Source organism: Felis catus, chromosome E1 (genome assembly GCF_018350175.1).
Source record: "Felis catus isolate Fca126 chromosome E1, F.catus_Fca126_mat1.0, whole genome shotgun sequence".
Lineage (NCBI taxonomy): Eukaryota > Metazoa > Chordata > Mammalia > Carnivora > Felidae > Felis > Felis catus.
This window is the reverse complement of record NC_058381.1, coordinates 44590094-44611567: the sequence shown is the minus strand read 5'-3', so window position 1 is coordinate 44611567 and position 21474 is coordinate 44590094. Positions and strand designations below refer to the sequence as shown.

The following is a 21474-nucleotide window of genomic DNA, read 5'->3' as shown; positions in this document are numbered from 1 at the left end:
ACACCTACTACTGTATTTTGATTAGTTGGAAGGAGGGGCAAGCAGGAAGACCAGTTAGAAGTTATTTAAGAAATTCATATAACAGGGGTGCCTGGGTGGCTCATTCGGTTAAGCACCAGACTTTGACTCAGGTCATGATCTCATGGTTCATGAGTTTGAGCCCCACGTCAGGCTCTGTGCTGACAACTCAGAGCCTGGAGCCTGCTTTCGGATTCTATATCTCCACCCCTTTCTGCTCTCCCTCGGCCCCCCACCCCACTCTCAAAAATAAACAAACATTTTTAAAAAGTTTACAATTCATATGAGAACAGATACTGACTTAGATCAGGGTGATTGCAATTGAGATGGTATATAAAGCAGTTGGATTCTGGATACATTTAGAAGATGGAGACCATAGGATTACATCATGATTGGATAATGGGGCTTAGTAAAAGAAGGGAGTTTAGGATGAGTCCAGAGATTTAGGACTGAGCAGCAAAAAATTGGGAAGAGTAGGAGCTCAGTTTTGAACTGAGGTGCCTATATAATAGCTGTGAAGGTATTGAGTGAGCAGTTAAATACACAAATAAAATTGTGTTAATTGGTTTACTAATATTGAATAATCTTGATATTCAGAAATCTCCACCTGGTCATTTATATTTGTTGTTTTCTTTAATTTCTCTCTTTTTTTTAAGTATTAAAATACTCTTTTTTATGTTTATTTTATTTTTGAGAGAGAGACAGGGACACAGAGAATCTGAAGCAGGCTCTGTACTGAGAGCAGAGAAGCCAGTGTGGGGCTTGAACTCATGAACCATGAGAATGACCTGAGCAGAAGTCAGACGCTTAGCTGACTGAGCCACTCAGACGCCCCTTAAAATTTGTTTTCTTATTGTAAAATATACATTGTGATTAAAAAAAGAAAAACATAAATAGGTTCATGCATATAATTTAGCATCTTATTTCTTTATGAATGTGGGTCTTTGTGTAGTTAATAAGCATATCTGTAGGATAAATTCTAGCTGTGCATTTATGCAAAGCATGTGTGAATGAAGTAATTTTATTTTTTATTTTTTTTAATTTACATCCAAATTAGCATATAGTGCAACAATCATTTCAGGAGTAGATTCCTTAGTACCCCTTAACCCATTTAGCCCATTCCCTCTCCCACCCCCTCTCCAGTAACCTTCTGTTTGTTCTCCATATTTATGAGTCTCTTCTGTTTTGTTCCCCTCCCTGTTTTTATATTATATTTGTTTCCCTTCCCTTATGTTCATCTGTTTTGTCTTTTAAAGTCCTCATATGAGTGAAGTCATATGATTTTTGTCTTTCTAATTTCACTTAGCATAATACCCTCCAGTTCCATCCACGTAGTTGCAAATGGCAAGATTTCATTCTTTTCGATTGCTGAGTAATACTCCATTGTATATATATACCACATCTTCTTTATCCATTCATCCATCAATGGACATTTGGGCTCTTTCCATACTTTGGCAATTGTTGATAGTGCTGCTATAAACATGGGGATGCATGTGCCGCTTCAAAACAGCAAACCTATATCCCTTGGATAAATACCTACTAGTGCAATTGCTGGGTCCTAGGGTAGTTCTATTTTTAGTTTTTTGAGGAACCTCCATACTGTTTTCAGAGTCCAGAGTACTCACCCTTACACAATGGTCCATACTGTTTTCCAGAGTGGCTGCACCAGCTTGCATTCCCATGAATGAAGTAATTTTAAAGTTGTCCAAACCATCCTTCAAAAGAGTTCAAAATTTATCTTTCAATAAATTGTATTAAAGATATTTTTTGGGGAGCCTGGGTGGCGCAGTCGGTTAAGCGTCCGACTTCAGCCAGGTCACCATCTCGCGGTCCATGAGTTTGAGCCCCGCGTCGGGCTCTGGGCTGATGGCTCGGAGCCTGGAGCCTGTTTCCGATTCTGTGTCTCCCTCTCTCTCTGCCCCTCCCCCGTTCATGCTCTGTCTCTCTCTGTCCCAAAAAATAAATAAACATTGAAAAAAAAATTTTTTTTTAAAAAAGATATTTTTTATACTTCTAGCTTGTGTTTATTAATATTTTACTTTGCAGGTTTTCGTTGAAAAGTGAGATTGATGTTTAAATTACATATGTGCACAAAACTTTAGTCAAATTTTTGTTAGAATTTTATTTTTCTCAAAGGACAATAGAATTCTGATTTCTTTATGTCAGTATCAGGCATTTTAATTGAATAGAAGATTGTCTCTTTAATGTTCTTAAAGACTTCACCAAGGAAATACACTTGTCTGAGCCTCTACCTTTTTATAGGCGTGAGTATGGTATTCCCTTGTTAGATGGAATACAAAAATATGTAACATTTAAACATTATAGAAATGCATAAGTGTGCACACATATTACATATACACACATGGTTTCCAGATTTTCACTTAACTAGTGCTTTTTTGAGTTCTTATACATATGCATTTATTCCTTTTTCTCTTCATTAATCCAGTCTTATAGTTAATCCGTCTGTTCCTGTCCACCCCACCCTTCAGGTGGATTTAGGAAGGAAGAAAAAAGGAAAGCTCCCAAAGAACAGCTCTTAAATTTGCTGTTTCTAGCATGTATTTCCTCTTTTGGCAATTTCAGCTTTGATTTAATCTTTTAGTGTTACTTTGTTATCCTTGCTATATTCTTTTTACTCTACACCTCATCTATTAGCTGTTGGTTGACTCAAGGGTGAACTGTAGCCATAAAATGTTCATTTTTCATATAGAGAGCTAATTGGTGTTGTGTGTTAGTTTATGAGGGAAAAAACATACCTCCATTTTAAGATTTGTTATTTTGATTTTGGTATCTTTTTCTCATCTCTTTTTAATGTTTTAAGTTTTGGTACAATTTTTAGATCCTAACTAATTACCTAAATCCTCCCATTCATCCACAGTGTGGTGTGTGGTTTTTGTCTCTGCCAACATATACTCTCTCTCTTTACCTCTTTATCTCTTCCAAAAGCCAACCCTGATTAAACAGAGTGCAAGGGATATTTTTTCCCAAAACAGTACCAGTTAATGTTGTCTACACAGTAGTATCGTGCTTGGTTGGTATGATTCCCTTTCAGTGGCATCTACAACTGCAGCTTATTAGAATTCTTTTACTTTAGTGCAAGTTACCCAGTCTGACCTTCACAGCCCCTTTTGTTGTTGTTTTTAAAAAAGTTTTTTTAATGCTTATTTCTGAGACAGAGACAGACACGAGTGGGGGAGGGGCAGAAAGAAAGAGAGAGAGAGACAGAATTTGAAGCAGGCTCCAGACTCTGAGCTGCTAGCACACAGCCCGATGCGGGACACAGACTCCTCAACCGTGAGATAATGACCTGAGCTGAAGTCGGACCCTCAACCGACTGAGCCACCCAAGTGCCCCCACAGCCCCTTCTTTGCATGCCACCCATCTACATGGTTGCAAGAAGGAGAGGCGGTTGGGGAATGTTGATGAAGACCGCATTGTTCTCATATTTATCTTTCTCCTATACATGTCTGTAAAGGCAAATAGCTTTCAAGAGATGTGTATGTAGTGACGCCTGAGTGACTGCGTAGGTTGAGCATCGACTTCGGCTCAGGTCATGAGCTCATGGTTCACGGGTTTAAGCCCCGTGTTGGGCTTTGCGCCGACAGCGAGGAGCCTGCTTCACAGTCTCTGTCTCCCGCTCTGTCTGTGCCCCTCCCCTGCTTGTTCTCATTCTCAAAAATAAACATTAAAAAAAAAAAAAAGATGTTTGTCCTGAACCTAAATGCAGCTCTTACAGTTGTTACAGCCTTTTTGCTAACAGAATTTTGATGCTACCCTTGCTCAGAGCATCTCTTCTCATGGTGCTGTTCCACAGGCAAGTCCTTTTCTTCTAGGACTCTATGCTGCCCAGATGACTTTTCATAGATCACGATTTGGCATATGCCGGAGTTGTTCACCCTGACACGAGAGCCTAGGGATCCTGCATTCAGCATGACCTAAATTTTTCTCAGAGCATAAAATTGTTTAACCCCCGCCTTTTTAAAACAGAATTAAGTCTTTTGAAGATTTAGATTTCATTTCGCTGTGGACTTAGCAGGAGAGGTTATTTCTTATCCTACCCACGTGTGTACAAAGGAAGTTTAATGGAAATAATTTTTGTCCCCGTGGATTTAATAATCTGACACAAAGACTCCGGGTGTCAACACTCACCATACCAAATTTATTTTCATTATTTAGGCACGAACTTTAAAACAGTAGGTCTTAGGTTGGGTTAAATAAAGTAGCTAATGAGTTCTGTGTAGTCCTGGAAAACTTGTCGTTTGGTTTGAGACTACCTAAAGTCTTCAGAAGGAGTTGTGAAAAGCACAGGAGACCGTGTGATTGGTTATTCAGGCCCTTAGGTGGATGAAATTGCTGAAGAAAGCAAGTCATGTCCAGTAGCTTTAAGCTCACAAGTTTGGCACCTAGATGAGCACTTAGGACTGCAAATAATTGGATTTCATCATTGAAGAAGAAACAAGTTCATTACTTTGAAGGTTAGGGTGCAAAAAAAGGGAATCTTCTAACAAACGAATCAAACTTCTGTTAGTAGTGTCATACAGGGATCTAGAAAGCGTCTTTTGAATCTTTGGGATAATGAGTGAGAGCTGGGTTTGTATCAGACAACGAGTTGTGTTTTGTTTGGCTTTTCGCAGGTTCACCGGAACAGCACAATGCGCTCTGGCTGTGATGTGAACCCCTCCTGTGCGCTGTGTGGCTCAGGCAGCACCGTCACCATGCCCCCGGAAATTCACTACGAAGCCCCTCTGTTGGAACGCCTTTCCCAATTGGACTCTTGTGTTCACCCAGTTCTAGCATTTCCAGATGGTAAGAAAGGCCACAGAATACAAAGTTTTTTTGAGACTTACAGGATTCAAGTGAAAGAAAGTCAGCTAATATCCTGGTACAACCCGCGTGCCATCCAGAAAATCCATTTTACTCACCAGAGTCCCTTAGAATTTTTGCAAATAGGGTGCAGCAGATGTGCCAGACCAGAATGTGCTACTAAAAGATTGCACTTTGCCAGGAGAGAGATTTCCCCCCAGCCTTTCAAGTGGCTGTGGGTGGGCCTAAGGACAGTTGCTTCCAGCCACAAGCAACCTGGTCCATCGTCTGTGTGTGCCATGGTGTAAGTAGGAAGGGCAGCACTCTTTTGAGAGAATGTCTTCCTACTGGGGCTGTATGTATCACTGTGCTTACATGACTGGCTTTCCAGGGTGTGTGTACATAAAGAGAAGGAACCGTATTTTATCCCTACTCTGTCCTTCATAACACCCAAAGGTAGTCTGTACAAGTTTTTGAAAGGAGGGTAATTGAAATAGGAGTCTGAGGAATAAGAATTAGTGTGGGATTTTAAGATTTACTTGGTGGTATGAAAAAAAAAAAGAAGCATTTAGCATGAATGGTTTATAAGCATTTACTTAAAAGGACAGATGCTAAATAATTTAGACTTTGCAGGACACACTTCCTCTGTATAGCCTGGGTTGCAACTATATGACTGCCACTATAGCACAAAAACAACGTTGACAATATGTAAACAAATGGGCATGACTGTGTTTCAATAAAACTTTATTTATAAAAAATAAGCATGACTGATAGCTATCCTAGAGAATGCCCTCTTCTATTTAATAGTTGGTCAAACATTGGTTTACTATAATCCCCTTTTCTTTATGTGTTCTTCAAATGACTGAATTATTTTTTGGCTACCTAAATCCTGTAACTACTCCAGGCCATGTTATCAGAACTCCCTTGACTGTAAGGGCATGATCTAATATTCCTGTTACGATAGGACTTCTAATAAGAGTAGAAATGTTTAGAAAACTTGAATCATATGGCTTGCAAGCTAGGCAGGGTTTTATTTAGGTCAGGAGTGGTAGAGCAGTAAATAAACTTTAGCACACAGTGAGTAGAAAACACTAACACGTCTTCCTGTGTACTTCAGATTCCAGGGTCATTGGTTTTTACCTTCTCTTGCATTTGGATTATAGCTAGTGTAACTGAGGATTTTATTTGTATAGCATTTTATGGTTTACAAAGCACCTTTCTCATACTAGTTTTATCTGCTTCTCACACTAATCCTGTAAGGTGTTAACTTCAGTTTGAGAGCTCAGGAAACAGGCTTAGAAAGGTTGTACTTTTTCAGACTAAATGGCTAATGAGTTTTGGTTTTTTTTTTTTTTATTTTTTTTTTTCAACATTTATTTATTTTTGGGACAGAGAGAGACAGAGCATGAACGGGGGAGGGGCAGAGAGAGAGGGAGACACAGAATCGGAAACAGGCTCCAGGCTCCGAGCCATCAGCCCAGAGCCTGACGCGGGGCTCGAACTCACGGACCGCGAGATCGTGACCTGGCTGAAGTCGGACGCTTAACCGACTGCGCCACCCAGGCGCCCCAATGGCTAATGAGTTTAGATGGTTCTAGAATTCAAACTTGGGTCATCTGTTGCCTGTCCTTTGTTTCACTATGTAACATGCTTCTTCCTAGCTGGGTTATTAAGAGAAATCAGGTTTCTACCCATTTCTAGATTGGAACTGCAGACAGAGCCACCAGGAAGACCTAGGAATGTTTCTTGGGTTACTGTCTCAGGATTCACAGTACTGAATTGTATTGTCTCATATTTGAATAAGGAAGCCTGAAGTCAATAATTATATTATGGTTCCGATTAGGCCTCTTCCATACTCCCTGCATACCAGCTTATAAACATGGTGATCTTTCTTTGTCAACAGTATTACCATATACAGTTGTGAATTTCCTTCCCATCCCCCAATCACATGTACTCAATTGTGTGATGTCTCCTGTTCAGTCAACATCTCTACTTGGAGGAACCCATTCCCTTTCGACACTTTCTTTTCCTTCTGACTGGTTCATATCTATAGATCTGAGTGGTGCCCTTACACTTCCTACTCCATCCCATTTCAAGCAACTGGAGGTAGCATTGAGGGAGAAAGACCTTTCTCTGGTCTTTAGCATCTTCGCTTTCCTGCCTGCCTTTAAATGCTTTTTCAATCTCTTTTTCTCCCTGTCTCACACAACTCCTAACCATGACATTGGAGTTTAGACAAGAGAGATAGTCATTAAATCTCCTTAGGAGCCTGTAAAGAGGATGTGTGAACATATTTGCCTATGGATGATTTAGACTTTCTGTGGGTTGACCTGGGGAACTCTGTTAGCATTTCTAATATTGTTCCTGTTGGGATATTTTTGTTTTGATCCAAACAAATAGCATGGTAAGGTTTTCAGGGCCACAGATATGCCCAACTCTAAAGGGCACCATTATTCTATGTGAAGCACCTCCAAGATTCCCCATATATCATTGTGTAGAATAATAAGTAACTGTGAAGACTTAGCAGCCGGCCTAATACTGTGAGGGTCAAACATGCATGCACCAGACCTGACCTCTGGGCCACCCTTTTACAGCCTGTTGTCTAGAAGCTACTTAGAGATGGCAGGCTTTTCAAGCAGTCTTACTAATGTTTCCGCACCAGTTTCTTTGTAGTTAGGTTGGGACCCACCTGCACCTCTTCATTTTAGACTTGTGTCCCTTGTTGACCACACCTCCAACGTTCCCATTAAGTGTGGTTAGGGATGATAGAATTCTTGTCACCCCACTTAATCAAGCCAGTTAATCCTTAGTTTGAAATGTAGAGGATGTACAAACCCTTGGAGGAAAGAATGTTAACTTGAGTTTGGGCTTCATAAGAGCACCACCTGCTGGCCAGATGATCTATGCTGTTGTGAGAGAGCTTACTAAGACTCTATGTACAAGGCTACCGCAGTTTTACCAGCAGGAGGAGGAAGGGAGTATTACAAAACAACCCTAGAAAATGTGCTTGAGAAAATGGTGGATAGTAATGAGCAAAACAGTTAAGTGAATCTTGGAATGTCAGACCCTGGTGAGCGTAAAGTCAAAGTCTTTTTATTTTGTCTGAGGAAATAGTAGCTTAAAATGGTATTCGTTTCCTTCTATTTCTTATTTCCTGTCTTAACACTTCTGTTTTCCTGTTGTTGTTGACCTAATCAAGTATCTGCACCCTCTTCTCTTCATCACAGAAGAATTACCTGTACAGGTACAAAATGTGTGAAGTCCTCTGGCCAAATGAGTCCCTGTTGTATTCTCTTCTGTTTCATACCCTTTCCTTGCTCACTTTCAGGTCCTGCATATCTAATCCATTTCAGGGCTTCAGCTTTACGTGGATCCCAGGTGTTGTTACGTAACCACTTAGAGCATGAACTAAGACCATCAATCCCTAAGAGATCATTTTTGTTCGTTGACTGGGGGATTTAACTGACTTCCTGTTCACTCTTATATGAAAGCAGTTAACACACAGTAAACTTCTAGCAAAGTATAGCAGCCTGAGTCCTTCCAGCAGTTTGTTGTTATCCCTAACTGCCTATGCAGTGGGGTTGGTTATAGGGGAAATTGCTCTGGATTCTGCTTAATACTTCAACTCTGGGGCTCAGGTTGGTATTCTCCCATTGCAGCAGCTTCTACTTCAGAGCATTTAAGTGAGGGAAGGGGATTAGGTGTGAACTGAAGTGTCTGACATAACATGTTAAGAGCTGAGAGACTCTGGGGGCGCCTGGGTGGCTCAGTTGGTTAAGTATCTGACTTCGGCTCAGGTCATGATCTCACGGTTCCTGAGATGGAGCCCTGCAGTGGGCTCTGTGCTGACAGCCTGGAGCCTGCATCAGATTCTGTGTCTCCCTCTCTCTTTGCCCCTCCCTGGCTCACGTGCTCGCTCGCTTGCTCGCTCGCTCTGTCGCGTTCTCTCAAAAATGAATAAAAAAAAAAAAAACCGTCATTCTGGTCTAGCAGTAACAAATTCCTCTCCTGTGCTTACTCAAATGGATTCATAGCAGTTTTCTGGGTTTAACTAAGTCATTTTTTGAGATGGATCTGAGATCTTGGGATACAGTAGGAAAGAGTATTCTGATTGTTTAGCTTTTGTCTGCAGCAGAGGAGGGGAGAGCTAGAGCATGTGTGCTGGGATGTCACCTGCCTGGCTCTAGTCCTGCTGCCTCTTCTCACAGATGAAGCTAAATACAGCCAAGTGGTAGGTTCTTGTTTTTGCCTTCTAACTCGGTGTTGGAATTAGGACCTGACTCCAGGCCTGCTTATTTCCAGTCTGTTGCTGTTTGCATTATAAATCAGGTTGCTCGTTTCCCTACCTCCTTTTATCCTGGCTTAATTTTCAGGTTTGGGAGAGCAATGACTGGGGAAAGTAAAAGGAAAAAATGAAATCACAAGGCTTTTGTTGTCCCATCATATAGACTTTGCCAATTCTTCTGTTGACAAGGGGGTGTCCTGGGATATAGAGGAAGTGTTTTCCCCCTTCTGGGGCCTTTATGCATTCCAGTTCAGCTCAGCTTTCAGAATGCCTCTAGACAGTGCTTTGTTTCCTACACACCCTTTTCCCTAACCATTCTGAATTCGAGTAAAAAATATTTGCCACTATTACCTTAACTCAGTTCTTGATCGTTTATTAATAGGAAATTCTTTTGTTTAAACATTTGACCTTTTTGGGGAAGGCAGGGGGAATCAAACCATTTTATTGAGGGGCTTGAGGGAGGAGTGGAAGGGCTGGGAACACCATGAGAGCCAGTGTCCTTGGCCTGGTTGGGATCTCCCCAACTTTGAAATTGCTGAAAGCTGATCTGTGTCTTTTAACAGTTGGAGTAGGTGAATTTTTAAGTGTGGGAAAGAATGATTATGCAAAAAAGTTTCAGAAGACAGCACTGTCCTCACAGACTGTATCTCATTACTTGGACGTATAGCAAATATTTATTATCTTTAAAAACTTCAGTAGTTTTCCTAATCTGTTTGGCTGCTATTAACACATTCCACCTCAGAATTAAATCTCTCCATTCCCTGGGCCAAAGAATAGTCTCATGGTGTAGTGGCTAAGAGTGTGGGCTTTAGGGTTATACAAACCTAAGTTTGAATGTTGGTTAACTAATATTAAAGTGTGTAACCTTGAACAGTTAATTCACCTTTCTGAACCTGTTTTGTCTTTTAAAAAGGAGCTTAACGGTGCTTACATCAAAATGAAATACATATTTTAAATTAACTCTTAGGTATAAGACCTCTAAAATGAAAACTGCCAAACCCTGCTGAGAGAGAATTAAAGAAAACTAAATAGATAGATACACCACATTGATGGCTTGAAAGGCTTGGAATTGATGGCAGACAGAAGGCATTTCTCCCCAAATCGACCTATAGAGTCAGTGTAATACCACAATGAGGTTTTTGTTTTTGGGGTTTTTTTTTGCAAAGCTTAAAAGAAAAAGCGACTGCCTACTATTCAGGAAGAATAAGATTCCATCTTGTCTGCAACACTGGGTGTTAGAATATAGTGAAGTAATAGCTTTAAAGGTCTGAGAGAAAAATGGTTTTAGTTCTGGAAATATTTTTTCTAAAGAAATTACTCAAAGCCCCATTGTTAGGAAAATAAATGAAACTAAGAAAACGGAAAGGTATGAGAAATGGTGAATCAGAAAATGGTAAAAAATCACAGTTAAGCTTAAGAGATTTATGATACTGAATATTAACTAATCAGGTAAAAAAAATAGATCATCCCTAGGTGAGGGGTGAGGAGCTAGGGAGGAAAGAGGGTATAGTACTCAGTAGACAATAAATATTTCTTGAATGAATATGTCCTGAATAACTGTGTTGGTAGGATCAGGCTTTAATGTTTTAGTCTCCAGGAGGATAGAAAAGGGATGCCTATCAGTCTTTCACACCAGTAGTTTAACAAACTTAGCAGAGTACGTGAACAAGGAAAACTCCATCCATGTAACAGAAGGTGTTTTAGATGGGGTGTTCGTTTAACATGAAAATAAAAGGCAAAAGTGACTTGCTTGTGAGGAAAAGAAACAACCTTCAGTAAAGTTCCGATCAACAGACCTTCCATATGACAGTGCTTTTGCCCCACTGGGTCATCGTGCCACTCGGCACATAAAAGAAGGGTGTGCTGTAGATCCCCGCCCACTGGAGAGCCAGGGGTACTGATGAACACACCTCTCTTCTTGAGAGAGGAGCCCAGAGGCCAGGTGTCTGGACTAACCCGCAGTGTTTCGTGTTCCTTACAGATGTTCCCACAAGCCTGCACTTCCAGAGCATGCTGAAATCTCAGTGGCAGAACAAGCCTTTTGACAAAATCAAACCTCCCAAAAAGTTTTCACTTAAGCACAGAGCACCCATGCCAGGCAGCCTGCCAGATCCAACTCGTAAAGACAGGCACAAGTTGGTCAACTCCTTCCTAACAACAGCCAGTAAGTTTCAGAGAGTCTTCCTCCAGTTACTTCTCTATTCCTTTTATATTCTTTTATAAAGAATTACTTTATAATTCTTTATAAACATTACTGTTTTGCTATGGCAGTGTGTCGGGGTTGGGAGAGGCAATTGACCGATACAAATTCAGCTCACAGTCTACTTCTGCATGTCTCGGATGTTCTCAGATGGACTCTGAAAGCTATTCCAGACACCATACATCTCGGGACAGGACCCAGAGTGCTCGAGGAACAGCTAGCAGTGGCATGGCATTGGGTCCATGTGTGGGCAGGCCGTCTTCTGTAGCTGGTGTCAGATTTCTCTGGTTGAGGGCCCTGTGGGCTGCCTGGTCTATCCTGGCCATTGTGCTGTTTGCTAGAAGCTTCGGTCCCAGAGGACTCTCCTGCTGCCCTGAATGTCCATCATTGGCCTAGAGAGAACTCAAGAGCTTGGAACTCAAATAAGAAAAGATTGAGAGAAGATTTCACAGCTCTTTTTCTGTTCCCCTCTTCAGAGCTGTCCCATCACCAAACCCGGCCTGACAGGACCCACAGGCAGCACTTAGACGATGTGGGGGCCGTGCCTATGGTGGAGCGAGTGACAGCGCCCAAAGCAGAGCGCTTGCTCAACCCACCGCCACCTGTGCACGACCCAAACCACAGCAAAATGAGATTGCGAGACCATTCATCTGAGAGAAGTGAAGGTAGGGCCAGGCCCGGCACCTCTACCTGCGTTTGCATCTGCTCAGGGCTTTCTGGGGCAGCCTGGGCATCTCTCAATTGCCCCCAGCTTTGTCCTTCACTTTCTAGGAAGGCAGAGTAGAGGGACCCTACTGCTTCTAAGTGCAGGTCACTTCTTACTGCTACAGCAACCTCTGCCCGGTCCCCTACCTCCCGTCAACCAGTTTGCTTCACCTTTTTATCCTCTAGGCTTAGAATGCATTTTTGCTTTTATGAATTGCTGGCATTTGTAACTTGTGCTAGAAGTAGAGCCGTTTGAGGTAGCCACGTATTCCTTTTTTGTTGACTTCTGCAGTGTTGAAGCATCACACGGACATGAGCAGTTCCAACTACTTGGCGGCCACCCAACATCCGCCGCACAGTCCCCTGGTGCGACAGCTCTCCACCTCATCGGACACCTCGGCACCCACCAGCTCTAGCCCACAGGTTACGGCCAGCACGTCTGTAAGTACCTTGGGCTCGGCTGCACAGTCCCTCCGCAGCCACGGTTCACCGAGTGGCTGGCTCTGGAGGACAAGGTAGAAGGTGGGATTTGGGGGGAACTCAGCTCGCCGTGCTGTGCCATTTTTTGTCAAAATAGTGGTATTTGACCTGTTTTCCTTGAGGTGTTTCTCATAGTAGGAAGCTTGATGCTGAGACAGACTCTGAAGGTGGTCTGGGCCTGTTCCAGGTCTGTGGGGCTGGGTTTCAGATGGGACTCCGCCGGGCCGCGGCTCTAATCCTGTGGGTCCGAGAAGTTCCCACGAGAGGAGGAATGGAGGACAGACACTTAGGAACGTTGGAGGCACTTCATTTCCTTGTTTTTGTTATGCTGGGGGCGGGGGGAGCTGGAGCGCTGAGAACCAGCCCTGACGTTAGGGTTCCTGGAAGGGAGGGAGAAGGCAGAGCCTCGCTTCTCAGGCCCCAGAGCAGAACTACAGGTGCAGTGGGCCCTGCCTGCAGTACTTCCTATGGTGCGCGCAGGGCGGCGGGCAGCTCTTCTGGCGCCACGCTCCGTCCTGAGTGCTGCTCGCACGGCCGTTGCAGACACGGTCCCGCTGATTGCTTTCTGATACTTGACTTCCTCGGTGTGGGCCTCCTGGAACACATGCACCTGTAGTTGCTCTGTGCCTGCTGAAGGGCCCTTTAGGTGGTAGTTACAATAGCAGTGGTGATAGTAATAATAAAATGCTGCAACTACGACGTTTATTGTGTCAGCTCTGCCTGCTTTACCTGTGTTACCTCATTCAGTTCTGATCGTGCCCTTTGAGATGTAAGTGGTTTTGAGGATGCTCATTTTGTAGGCAGGGAAACTGAGGCTCTCTAAGGTTAATAAGTAAATTGCATAAAGTGAGGCAACTTGTGAGGCTTACAAATGCAGTTCAAACCGAGGCAGTCTGACCGCTCAGCCAGCTCTTAAGTGCAAGCCTGAGGCCAGGCGTCGCAGAGGTCCCCTGTGTGGGTGCTTTGGATCCCCTTTAGAGTGGACATCAAGAAACTCCCAAGCCCACAAAACGGGCTCCTGTTGTTCTGTCTTTGCTCTTAAAAGTCAATCTTCCGAATGACCTCTTCGTTCCTCCCTTCTTCACCTCCTACACCCACAAGTTTTGTCTAAATAGGTATGTGGTATCTTAACCACGAACTCCATTATCCTTCGGAGGGTCTCAGACAACCAGAGGATTTCAAAGACAGAGAGTCTGTCTCTGATTCTCAAGTTTGAACTCTTGACCAGTTCTTGGGGGGACTTCAGTGTTCACTCACCCGGCCAGCCCTCCTGTGTCTGGAGGATGTTAACTTAGGCCTGGATCACGTGACAGTTTTTCTTCTTATTGAGTACACATTTTGTATCTGTGCTCACCCTTAAGGCTGTCACTGCCAAATGGTTTCAAAGAATATGGATTTATTTGTAGTAAGAAGAATAGTAGGCCAGATCCTGAAAATGAGGTAGAGAAGCTAGACGACACTGGAGAAAGTTGGGGCGGGGAGGGCTGGGGTAGGTACGGCGGGCTTTCCAAAAGCCAGTGTATACCTCAGTATCACCTCAGTGGTCAAAAAAGAGGAAATCTCTGAAGATTCTGATCTGATAGAGGAGGGGCCCCAGACCCGCATCCCCCTTTTTGCCTGGTAACGCACTCCTCCCTCTTGCTTCTGAGGAACCACTTTCCATCCCCATCACCCCTTCTGCACCACTGGCTCTAAACGGGAGACAGTAGTTAAGTCAGACCAAGTGAGTGCCTGGCGGAGGAGGGCACTCAAGCCTATTGAACCATTTTTGTTTTTTCATAGTAGAAAGCTTGATAACAAGACAGACTCCGAGGGTGCTGTCTTGGGCCCACTCCCATATCTTTCCCTTGAAGCTGCTAATAACAGGCCCACAAGATTCAGGGAGTAAACACACCTGTTTCCACCAGCTTCACGTTCATTCTTGACCAAGATTTAGGGAAAACAATCTCTTGAGGCTTCCTTAAGGTACACTTCTTGTAGTGGGAAGTGTAATTTTAAAAGAGATGGGACAGTGGCAGAGGGTTTTGGGCATGAAGTCACTAATCCTCAGCCAGGATTAGTGACTCAGCCAGGCAAGATTTACAAAAGTCTTCGAACATCCTGGTTAACCAGTTACCCTAAATTTGTGAGGCAAATGACAGTTTGTTCTCATTTGATAGAGAAGGATGTTGAGGTGAAAAGACATCGTGGTAACCTGAGATCATAGGTGACCGCAGCCAAAATCCTGGCGCGGAAAACACTGCCTTTCACCACATTCTCCGAATGTCCCGAGATGATGGGATGAATCCATCCTGTATCGCCCTCCAGGAACAGAGTAGTAGACGGATTAGTTGTAGGGAACAGCTTCTTCCTCATCTTGCTGTTCGCTAACCCCTTCCCTCTGAGCTGACCACACTTGGGGCTTGGGTTTGAGTGCAGCCTCTCGGGTGTTTCCAGCTGTATTGTCACCACGGCAGTGTGTGTGGCATCCTGCCGTTTGCCTCCGGCCCCTCTCGGCTGCCAGTGTCTGTTTCAGGGTGGGGTGTTTGTTATATGGGCCCAAGCAGCTGGTGGACTTTTTCCTCCATGGAAGAAACCAGGTTTTCCGGCTCCCTGCTTTACTCCTGCTCTGGCCTCCGGGCTGCTGTGGGTGCCCCCCTCCTCCTCTGATAGTGGATCCTTGTTAGTCTTCTTTCTTCCTGAGAGTTTGATCTTCTCAGCCTCCTGGAGAAGCAAGTCTCCATTCTCCAAGAAACTGTGGAGCCAGGTCCTCTTCCTGCATTTTCCTCCATTCAGCTCCACTGGTAGAGCTAGAAAGCTCTCCACCCTTCCCCAAGAATAACAGCCAGAAAGAGGGGGAAACCACATAGGCTGAGCAGATGGTGGGTACAGACTTAGCTGAAGAGTTCAGATCTATAAGGAGGAAGGGCTGTCGTGATATCCAAGGTTAGAGGATCTGTTGAGCTGGACCTGTCCTCTGAGGTCTCTTCCCGATAAGGGAACTCGCATTTCTAACCTGAAGAGTTAAGCATTAATGCCCAGTTAAGCATTAGGAGCCACTGTGGGTCTGAGTGACAGATAAACGGGGGAAACAGAAAGGATGACTTTAAAGGAAGGGGATAAAGGTGTATACAGAGGAGTCAGAACCTCAGCACTCGGTTCGAGGCCCCAGGATGCCCACCCTGTAAAATTCAGCTGAAGTCTTTTTCCACGTGAGCCCATAAAGGAAGAGGGTGACCGGTGAGACTTGTGAGCTGGAGGTGCTCCTCAGGGCCACCTCGCGTTTCTCCTGAGGACCTTGTAGTGGCAGACCACCTCCTTGATGTAGACGGTGGCTGCTGCAGGGCCGGCCCCCACCCAAGGACCAGGTGCCTGGGGGCTGGTGATCCAGTAATGTTTGAAGTCTTAGGTGTATGATTTGCTGTTTGCAAAATTGCGCCTCCCTTTTAAACTTACCTTTGTCTTACAGCAGCCAGTGAGGAGGAGAAGGGGAGAGAGTTCATTCGACATTAACAACATTGTCATCCCGATGTCTGTTGCTGCAACAACTCGTGTAGAGAAACTACAATACAAGGAAATCCTTACCCCCAGGTAGGGGCCCTAGATAATTGGCTCCTCTCCCTGTTCTTCCTGTTCTTGGCCTTTTCCCCTTTTTGTCACAGACCTTGGGGTTCTAGCCTTACGTTTTGCCTTCTCCTTCAGAGAAAGTCTTAACCTGATAGGAGTGAAATTGTTTCTATATACAGTTCTCTATTATATGAGCACCAGCCAGACCACAGGCCACAAACTGGCTGCAGCTATGTTTGTTTGACAGCACTGAGTTCGTTGTCGGCATCAAAGCAGGATTTCACGTATGAATCTTTGTTTCTAGCCTTTGTTGACAACTCAGAAATTGGGCAGCCCCGTACAGGCACTCTCACAGAGTGGCAGTCAGCTGGGACTGAATAGCGGTGGTCCCCTCTAAACAGTCCCTTTGCTTGAGTTTGTCACAGTCTCCCAGCCTGTGTCCTGTTGGGGCATTGGAGTGTGGAGCCTCTTTCAGAGACCTTGGGGGCTACCAAGGCCGAGCCGTGAGAGGGCAGGGTCGTTCACAGGCGCCCAGCTCTCGTTCTTTGCACAGACACACTAATTCTGCCCCGGTTGCCTAGCCCTCACAATTGTCCCTTCTTGATTTTGCAGCTGGCGGGAGGTCGATCTTCGGTCTCTGAAGGGGAGTCCTGACGAGGAGAATGAGGAGGTAACAGCATGGTCATTCTCTGTTAGGAGATGCGCGTGCGCGCACACACACACACACACACACACACGCGCGCACACATCCCAAGTGCCTCAAGATCCATGGGTGTCAGGTGCAAGCTCATTGCATTCCTGTCCGGATGGGGAAGAGCCTAGTAAGGGCTGGGGCTTGTTCTAGAATTGATCCACCCATACTTAAACTCGGCTTGCTGGAGGGGAGAGGGGATCAGTGAAGCTTCTCTCTCGCAGGTCGAGGATCTATCTGATGCAGCCTTCGCCGCCCTACATGCCAAGTGTGAGGAGATGGAGAGGGCTCGGTGGTTGTGGACCACGAGTGTGCCACCCCAGCGGCGGGGCAGCAGGTGATGGGGCAGGCTCAGGTGGCCAGGCCTGTGAAGGGAGGGTGGGCAGGGAGTTGGCCGCTGTGTCTGTGGAACTGCCACTGCCCCACAGGCGCTCTGCATACTCCTCCACTGGCAGTGGCCCTGAGCGCAGAAGTTCCTGGTGTTTGGTGGAACTGATGAGGGCACGTGGTCCCGTGGCTGGGTCCTTGCTGAGTGCCGGACGACTGTCCAGTTGTGGCAAACTTTCATGCTCTCCTGGGCTCCGGGCGCCCAGCTGTCTGTGGCATTAGGATCGCTTCTCGGCCTTTTGGCTAAGATCAAGTGTAGTGTCTGTGGCATGAGGAGGCCATTTGCAGGTCGTGGTGATTTAACCAGAGGAGCTTTGGAGGCCTCACCCAGGGTAGCCTTCTTAGGACAGTGGAACGGGGGGTGGTGGTCGTGCCTGAAAGAACTGACCCAGCCTGTCTCCATTTATTGTAACAGTGGCAGAAGCCCTCAGGATTCTCAAGTAGAAAGATTTAGGGCTCTTGTTTTTGCCTTTTTTCCCTTGACGACAGTTTTCAAAGTCTAGACTGATTTCCCTTTCCTGGGAATTCACTGGGCACTGTGCCAGAGAGTAGCCCCTGGCATTGTTCAGCCGTGGCCTTCTCTTGGGATGATGGGCACACAGGGCTCTTACGACTGTCCTGTGTGCCCCCTCCGCCCACCCCGCCCCCTACATGGTGGTGGGAGGAAACGAGAGGACGTGTGGTTTCTGGGAAAGAACCGTTGGGTGTCCATCTCCCTCGGCTCCTCTGGTTGGGATGCCCTTTTCATGCCTCCTCCCCATCCGCCCAAGACAGAGCGTCGTCCCCCATTACCCAGGCACTCAGATTTGCACTCGTTGGTGTACAGGTCTTACAGGTCATCAGATGGCCGGACGACCCCTCAGCTGGGCAGTGCCAACCCCTCCACCCCCCAGCCCGCCTCCCCTGATGTCAGTAGTAGCCACTCTTTGTCGGAGTTCTCCCACGGTCAGTCCCCAAGGAGCCCCATTAGCCCGGAACTGCACTCGGCGCCCCTCACCCCTGTGGCTCGGGATGCTCTACGACACCTGGCCAGTGAAGACACCCGCTGTTCCACACCGGAGCTGGGGCTGGATGAACAGGTGAGGGACACACGGCCTTTGCATGGGGGTTGGCAGGGTGGGGGGATAGAGCAGGGGAGGGGGACAGCCCCTGCTGAAGATGGGTCTGCGTCATAGGACTCCTCTCCCCATTTTATTTTACTTTTATTTTATTTATTTATTTTTTTTTTTAAATTTTTTTTTTCAACGTTTATTTATTTTTGGGACAGAGAGAGACAGAGCATGAACAGGGGAGGCGCAGAGAGAGAGGGAGACACAGAATCGGAAACAGGCTCCAGGCTCTGAGCCATCAGCCCAGAGCCCGACGCGGGGCTCGAACTCACGGATCGCGAGATCATGACCTGGCTGAAGTCGGACGCTTAACCGACTGAGCCACCCAGGCGCCCCTATTTTACTTTTATTTTATTTATTTATTTTTTACTCCCCTCCCCATTTTAAAGGGGACAAGGGGCTGCACTTGAAATTGATCTTCTGAAGGTGCCATGGAACTGCTGGCTCTGTAAGGGCTCTTCCTGGACCGCTCCAGGAAGTCTGGAGATGGGTCATGGACTTGAATCCATGCGTCTCGGGCCAGGGCCTTGGGGTGGAACGTAGTCTGGAACCGGCTTCTCACCATGGCGGTTTGTCTCCCCACAGTCCGTCCAGCCGTGGGAACGGCGAACCTTCCCCTTGGCATACAGTCCCCAGACGGAGTGTGAGGACCAACTGGATGCACAGGAACGGGCAGCCCGCTGTACTCGGCGCACCTCAGGCAGCAAGACTGGCCGAGAGGCAGAGGTGGCCCCCACCTCGCCCCCCGTTGTCCCCCTCAAGAGTCGGCATTTGGCGACAACAGTCACAGCTCAGCGTCCAACTCACAGATGAGCGGGATACGAGAATCTAAACAGACTCACTAACTATTGGCATTAAAGCTTCAGAAATCTCTGCGTTTGATATTCAAACATCATATGCCGGAAATTTTCACAGTTTTTAGTGAATTTAAGGAATTTAGATTCTACTTTGGTATTTTTGTTTTGTTTTGATTTTTGTTTTGTTTGGTTTTGGTTTCCATGTTTTGTTGTCACACACCTGAGCACTTCCTCCAGTTGGCAAACAGAAGTTCAGGATAAGACCCTGCTGGCCTGGTCCTGGCACATCCTCCGCACTGTTGAATCACTGGACTTAGCGATGTTAGGTGACCACCCCCCCCCCCCCCCCCGCCCCCGCACCACACCTGTGGACAGGGTGGGACAGCCACGTGGGCAGAGGGAATGGCAAGCTCCCCGCTCAGCGTTGCCGCCTGAGGTCAGGATAGGGGGAGAACAGCACGCTCTGGACTCTCACCCTTTCTCCTCTCCTCTCCTCCCATCGGCGGCCCGGCCCAGCTCTGGCCCTCCTGGCCGGGTCCCCCTTGGCCATCTGTGCTAGGGCACCCCCACGCCCACCAGAGCCTCTTGGCCATAACCGCCACCTGTTCCGAACTCTCAGTCGACAGAACGGCTTCCCTTTGTCATCCAGATCTTGGAGACCTAGTCTGGGTTTCCGCTGCGTTTGGTCCTCTCTGTTTTGACTCCTCCACTGCAGTAACGTGACTGCGGCTGCTCAGGTCCCTGCCCCGCCCCTTGCGCGCCCTCTCTGCTCCCCGATGCCACCCGCGCACCCACACACACCAGGCCTTCCACCCGGATGTTTTTACCAACTGTGTCCCCTGTCTGTGCAGGTGGGGTTAGGGCTACTTCCATTCCCACTCCTCTGCAAACTGGGGGGGTCAGGGACACGAGCAGTCATCTCCCCTCTAGGATTCTGTCGTCGTGGGTTCATTTGGTCCCATTTCCCCCACACGCACTTCCCTGTTGGTGTCCAGCCTTTCCTCTCCCACGCTCCCCTTGCCTGTGGAACGTTGTCTGGTCCTAGCTGTGGTTCCCATCACTCCCTCATCACCCCCCTTGGTCAACCTCGTGCCTGTCTCATGTATGATCACATCACCAAAAGGGGGGGGGGCAATAAGAACTTCTTTATTTTTATTTTTATTTTTTTTTGTTGTTGCCATTTTGTAATCGTATAAAAATAGTAGACAAACTGCTTAATGGTTGGGGTTTTTTCACAATTTTCAACATTAGTGATTTTTTTTGATTCTGTTTGCAAGTTAAAGGGTTTGTCATTGTTTCTTTAAAAACAATAATGCACCATATCCCTATGCATAAAGTGCTTCTTCTATTTATAAGGTTGAAAATTCTGAATAACCCTTTTAGCATTGTTAAAAAAAAAAAAAACAAAAACAAAAATGGAAAAAAAAAACCTTGTATTTTGTAAATATTTTCTTTTCCTGCTTTGAGCTGTGTATTGGCAGCGAAACATGTAGCTGTCTTTGTTCTATAGAAATGCTTTTCTTCAGAGAAGCTGATCTTTGTTAATGTCTTGATTCTGTTCGCAAAGCACAGACTAGTGCTTAAAAAAAAAAAGGAAGGAAAAATTGAAAAAAATAAAAAAAAAAGTTACAGAACGTTGTGTTGCCAGGCCTTTGTTGACATTGACTGGGTCCACGTCGGGGGTGGCAGCTTAGGACCCTGTCCCACTGGAGCAGTTAGTTCTCTGGGTCCCTGGACTTGCTCTGAACCTTGGGAAGTCTCCGTTCCGTCCTTGGGCACCTGGCAGGGCCACCTGATGGTCACCAGGGAGAGGATGGAGTCGGGGTGGGGGGGCAGTAAGGGGTGCCCAGGGTATAGGGGGCTCTGTGTAGATAAACTTTTTGTTGGGAGTAAGCAATTGGTCACTGCCTCTTGATGTTCCTTCTCTAGTGAGGCCAGCAGTACGACATCTTAGAACTGTTCTGAATTGCTCTCAGGGAGATCCCACCTCTCACCGCTTTTTCTGGGGTTGGGGTCAGTGAGAATGTACATACTTCGTAGCATCGTTCTTCTGAGGAGCCTACGGGCTGGGTTTTGTATGTACGAGAGAAAGACGCCGGCAGGCCTCATTCCCTTTTTCCACGGTAGTCATCTGGCGATGAGCGCCGAGTCGTGAGGGAGCCTTTCTCTCTGGCCGCCCTGTTCCTGCGTCTGTGGCTGCACTTAAGACCTTCTCTGCTTAAGCTTCTGCCCGCAGTGGCTAGAGTGAGCACAAGGGGGAAAGCGGAGAAAACCGGTATTTTGAAACTTTGTATGAAAATTGAAGGGCTCCTTCTTAGGACCTTGACCTCATTACTAAAGAACAGGAATTAATATGGCTACTGTTTGGTATTTGTTTTCTTTGTGGCATTGCTAGGGGCTATCTGCTATCTCCGTGTAGCGGACTCCTTCCCCAATCTAATGAGGACCCGAAG

At 46.0% G+C, this 21474-nt stretch overlaps 1 protein-coding gene across 5 annotated transcripts in view; it reads left to right on the top strand.

Annotated features, from left to right (window-relative positions):
- The window catches only part of KANSL1 (KAT8 regulatory NSL complex subunit 1), a 180763-nt gene extending 160108 nt beyond the window's left edge, over positions 1-20655 (top strand). For 4 of the 5 annotated variants that reach the window (XM_019818040.3, XM_045044286.1, XM_011289278.4 and 1 more), the window contains 9 exons: positions 4653-4824; positions 11088-11270; positions 11783-11971; positions 12304-12452; positions 15940-16061; positions 16650-16707; positions 16953-17065; positions 17942-18194; positions 18810-20655. In XM_019818040.3, coding sequence (XP_019673599.1) covers positions 4653-4824; positions 11088-11270; positions 11783-11971; positions 12304-12452; positions 15940-16061; positions 16650-16707; positions 16953-17065; positions 17942-18194; positions 18810-19037 — 1467 coding nt within the window. In that variant the 3' untranslated portion in view covers positions 19038-20655. The remainder of the gene's footprint in view (positions 1-4652; positions 4825-11087; positions 11271-11782; positions 11972-12303; positions 12453-15939; positions 16062-16649; positions 16708-16952; positions 17066-17941; positions 18195-18809) is intronic. The other variant, XM_045044287.1, reaches the window with a different exon arrangement.
- Positions 20656-21474: the final 819 nt, after the last annotated feature.